The sequence below is a fragment of the Corvus kubaryi genome, unplaced genomic scaffold (assembly GCF_017639235.1).
Source record: "Corvus kubaryi isolate FWS band 111438036 unplaced genomic scaffold, C.kubaryi_AGA036_p1.0 37393, whole genome shotgun sequence".
In the NCBI taxonomy this organism is placed as follows: domain Eukaryota; kingdom Metazoa; phylum Chordata; class Aves; order Passeriformes; family Corvidae; genus Corvus; species Corvus kubaryi.
Window position 1 is genome coordinate 623,238 of NW_024581132.1, and position 3,590 is coordinate 626,827.

General features: G+C 62.0%; 1 protein-coding gene across 1 annotated transcript; it reads right to left on the minus strand.

Moving 5' to 3' along the window:
- Window positions 1–1,211: 1,211 nt before the first annotated feature.
- Window positions 1,212–3,561, minus strand: FOXA2 (forkhead box A2). Its single transcript, XM_042038933.1, has 2 exons — window positions 3,422–3,561; window positions 1,212–2,944 (listed from the first exon to the last, which is right to left on the minus strand). The coding sequence occupies exons 1-2, from the start codon at window positions 3,506–3,508 to the stop codon at window positions 1,691–1,693; spliced, it is 1,341 nt and encodes a 446-aa protein (XP_041894867.1). The 5' UTR covers window positions 3,509–3,561; the 3' UTR covers window positions 1,212–1,690.
- Between the last annotated feature and the right edge of the window lie 29 nt (window positions 3,562–3,590).

The window sequence follows — 3,590 nt, forward strand, 5'->3', positions numbered from 1 at the left end:
TTTTTTTTCCCCCTTCCCCTCTCCACCCCCCTCTCCCCGCTCCCCTCTCGTTCCCTTTCTCCCCTTTTCTCTCGCCGCGGACAATGCGGATTTTTAAGAAGGATTTGGGTGTTCAGTTGGGAAAGCAACATCGCGGCGTGGCCGGCGCCGCGTGGGAAAAACAACAAGTGGTTGGGAAAGAGGGGGAAAAGGGAATGGAAGGAGAGGAGCCGGGCACCGCGGAGCCCGGGAGGCGTTGAAAATAAAAAGCTCTGCGCGTTTTCCACCTCCCGCGGGAAAGCCGGGATGCCGTCCCGGGAAAGGCAGGGATGCGCTGCTGCCGCCAGTCCGAAATCCCTGCCGCTTAACGCGGCTGGGAGGGTTTTTCCAGGATCGCGGGGCTTTGGGAAAGGGGTCCCTGCTTCCCACCTTGCGGGGCGATGCGGGTTTTCCCTGGCCGGGGTGTCGGAGAGGGATGGGTGGGAACTGTGGGATCCCAGCCGGGATCCTGCCGGGATTCAGGGGTACCGGCGGGGATAGCGGGATCCTGGAAGGGACAGTGGGATCCCGCGGGGATGGAGGGGTCCTGGAATGGATGGAGGGGTCCTGGCGGGGGCAGCGGGATCCCGCGGGGATGAAGGAATCCTGGAAGGGACTGCAGGATTCTGCTGGGAATAGCGGGATCCTGCGGGGACGGAGGGGGTCCTGCAAGGGACGATCGCGGCAGAGACACAGGAGATTCCAGCCGGGGTTGGAGGGATCCCGGCGGCGGGGGTGGAGGCATCCTGGCAAGGACGGAGCGATCCCAGCCGGGTTTGGAGAGGACGCAGCCGGGGCCGGCCGGCTCGCGGAGATCCCGGGAACGCCGGCAGGGCCGGCGGCGATGGCAGCCGGGAGCGGCGGGGGTCCCGTCGGGCGGCGGCGGCGGCGGAACAGAGATGCGGGGGAAAAGCACCGCCAACACGACTTTAATGGAGTTCTGCGGCAGCCGCGGCCGCCCGCTACCGGAATACACAGCGCGAAGCCATAAATAAAGCGTACAGAAACGAGAAATTCATCCCATCCAAGTCGTTTACTCTCCCGGGAACATCAAGCGTTTGCTTCAATTACAACGATCTATCCTGCCTCTTTTTTTGTTTGTTTGTTTTAATTATTATTATTATTATTTATTTTTTCGTATTTTTTTTCTTTTTTTTTCTTCTTTCCCCCCCGTTGTTGGGTTTTTTTTCCCCCCGGCCGGGTGGGTGGTTTGTTGTTTGGTTTTTTTTTCATTTTTTACAACGTTACGAGACTTTTGGTCCTCGGTTTCCGAACTAGGAATATTCACAAGGAAGGAGGGGTTGCTTTTGCCCCGCGGGGGGTTTATTTTTTGCCCCCATCCCCCCTCGCTCGCACACAAAAAAATAGATATATTTAGACCTCGTGGCGACGACGACAACGAAAAAAATCCAAACAAGCCCCGGAGAACCCCCCCGCGCCCACCCCGCCGAACCAAACCACCCCACGCGGAGCCCCCCACCCCCGAGTGGATTTGGGAAGAGCTGCAGATTCCCGAATGGATGCAAACATCTGGAGCCAACAGAAAAAAAAAAAAATAGATATATATATATATATGGATATGTACCGTGCTCAGAGTCCACTGCGAGGGGCATGGGGCCGGGGGCGGGGGTGGGGGAAGGGCTTCCCCCTTTTTCCAGGAGCGCTTTCCCGCTTAGGAGGAGTTCATGATGGGCCGGGAATACACGCCTTGGTAGTAGGAAGTCTCTCCGGCCAAAGGCGAGGCCTCCAGGGCGCTTTTGTTCGTGACGGGCGCCATGGCCAGGCCCGCGGGCACGGGCGAGGCGTAGCCCGAGTAGTGCATCACCTGCTCGTAGGCCTTCAGGTCCATTTTGTGCGGGTGGTGGTGCTGGTGGTGCGGGTGGTGGTGCTGCTGCTCCGAGGAGGACATCAGGTTGTTGATGGAGAACGGGTGGTTGAAGGCGTAGTGGTGCTCGGGCTTGAGGTGGCCCTCGTGGGCCAGCCCGGCGTGCGGCGGGGCCAGCAGGTGCTGGGCCGGCGAGGCCGAAGGCTCTCCGGGGCTCAGCCCTTTCAGGTCGGCCAGGGCGCGCTTGTGGTCCTGGCACGGCGAGGAGCTGGCCGGGGACTCGGCGCCCGCGGAGCCGTCGGAGCCCCCCGAGGAGCTGCCCTCGCCCAGGGCTTGGTTGGGGGCTTGGCCCGGGCCTTTCTTGCTGCCGCCGCCGCCAGCGCCAGCGCCGCCGCCGTCCTTGGCTGCCAGCTGCTTCTCGCACTTGAAGCGCTTCTGGCGGCGCAGGTAGCAGCCGTTCTCGAACATGTTCCCCGAGTCCGGGTGCAGCGTCCAGAAGGAGCCCTTGCCCGGCTTGTCCGGCGAGCGCGGCACCTTGAGGAAGCAGTCGTTGAAGGACAGCGAGTGGCGGATGCTGTTCTGCCAGCGCTGCTGGTTCTGGCGGTAGAAGGGGAACAGGTCCATGATCCACTGGTAGATCTCGCTGAGGGTCAGCATCTTGTTGGGGGACTGCTGGATGGCCATGGTGATGAGCGAGATGTAGGAGTAGGGCGGCTTGGCGTGCGTGTAGCTGCGCCGGTAGGTCTTGGGGTCGCGCGAGCGGTTCAGGTTGGACTGGCCGTAGATGGGGCTCATGGAGTTCATGTTGGAGTAGGGCGCCAGGGCGTTCATGGAGCCCGCCTGGCCGCCCATGGGGCTCATGCTGGGGCTCAGGTGGGCGCCCATGGCCGGCACGCCGGCCGAGCCCATGGCCGGCATGGCCCCCGCGCCCGGGGACATGCCCGTCAGCGAGGGGCTCATGCCCGTGTTGGCGTAGGACATGTTCATGGAGGTGGCCGCCGCCGTCATGTTGGCCGTGCTGCTCATGGCCGACATGGTCATGTAGGTGTTCATGCTGTTCATGCCCAGCCCCGCGTTCATGTTGCTCACCGAGGAGTAGCCCTGCGGGGACAAGCGACACAGGGCACGGGGATGGCGCCAGCCCAGCCCAGCCCAGCCCAGCCCGGAGGCGCCGCAGCCGCGGGGCTCAGCGGAGGGCACGGCAGGAAAGGGTTAAATCCCGGCGCGGGGCGGTAGGGGGGGGGGTGGGGGGGGGGGGGTTGTTTTTCTTCTTAATGAAACCCAAATATATTTTGGGATTTGTGTTAAAAAAGACGCGGTGGCAGAGGGAGCGGCGGAGCCGTCCGGGAAGCGGAGTTGCAGGAAGGGAAAGGGAAAGGGAAAGGGAGAGGGAGCGAGAGAGGGACATCCCTGCCCGGAGAGAGAAAAATACCTGGAGGGGTGGAGGGAAAAACAGGGAAGAGCCGCCCGCACCGCCACCCGCAGCCCGGGACCCCCGCCCGCAGCCCTGAGCCGGTGCCAAAGTTAATCCCGTCCCGGTCACCGGGGGGTTTTGGGGGGCCCCGGCTCCGTGCTTACCTCGGGCTCCCCGTAGTAGTTGCTCCAGTCCGTGTGCTCATGGCCTTCCATTTTCACGGCTCCCAGCATACTGGAAGTGGAGTGCATGGCAGTTTAAAATTTAACAGCCACAACAAACGGCGGCGGAGAGCGACCCAAAAAAAAAAAAAAAAAAAAAAAAAAAAAAAAA

Bases quoted from the DNA above. Each gene is read 5' to 3' on its own strand.
- FOXA2 (XM_042038933.1), bottom strand. From the start codon at position 3,508: ATGCACTCCACTTCCAGTATGCTGGGAGCCGTGAAAATGGAAGGCCAT. The intron at 2,945-3,421 runs GTAAGCACGGAG...TTGTCCCCGCAG, and splicing joins ACTACTACGGGGAGCCCGAG to GGCTACTCCTCGGTGAGCAA.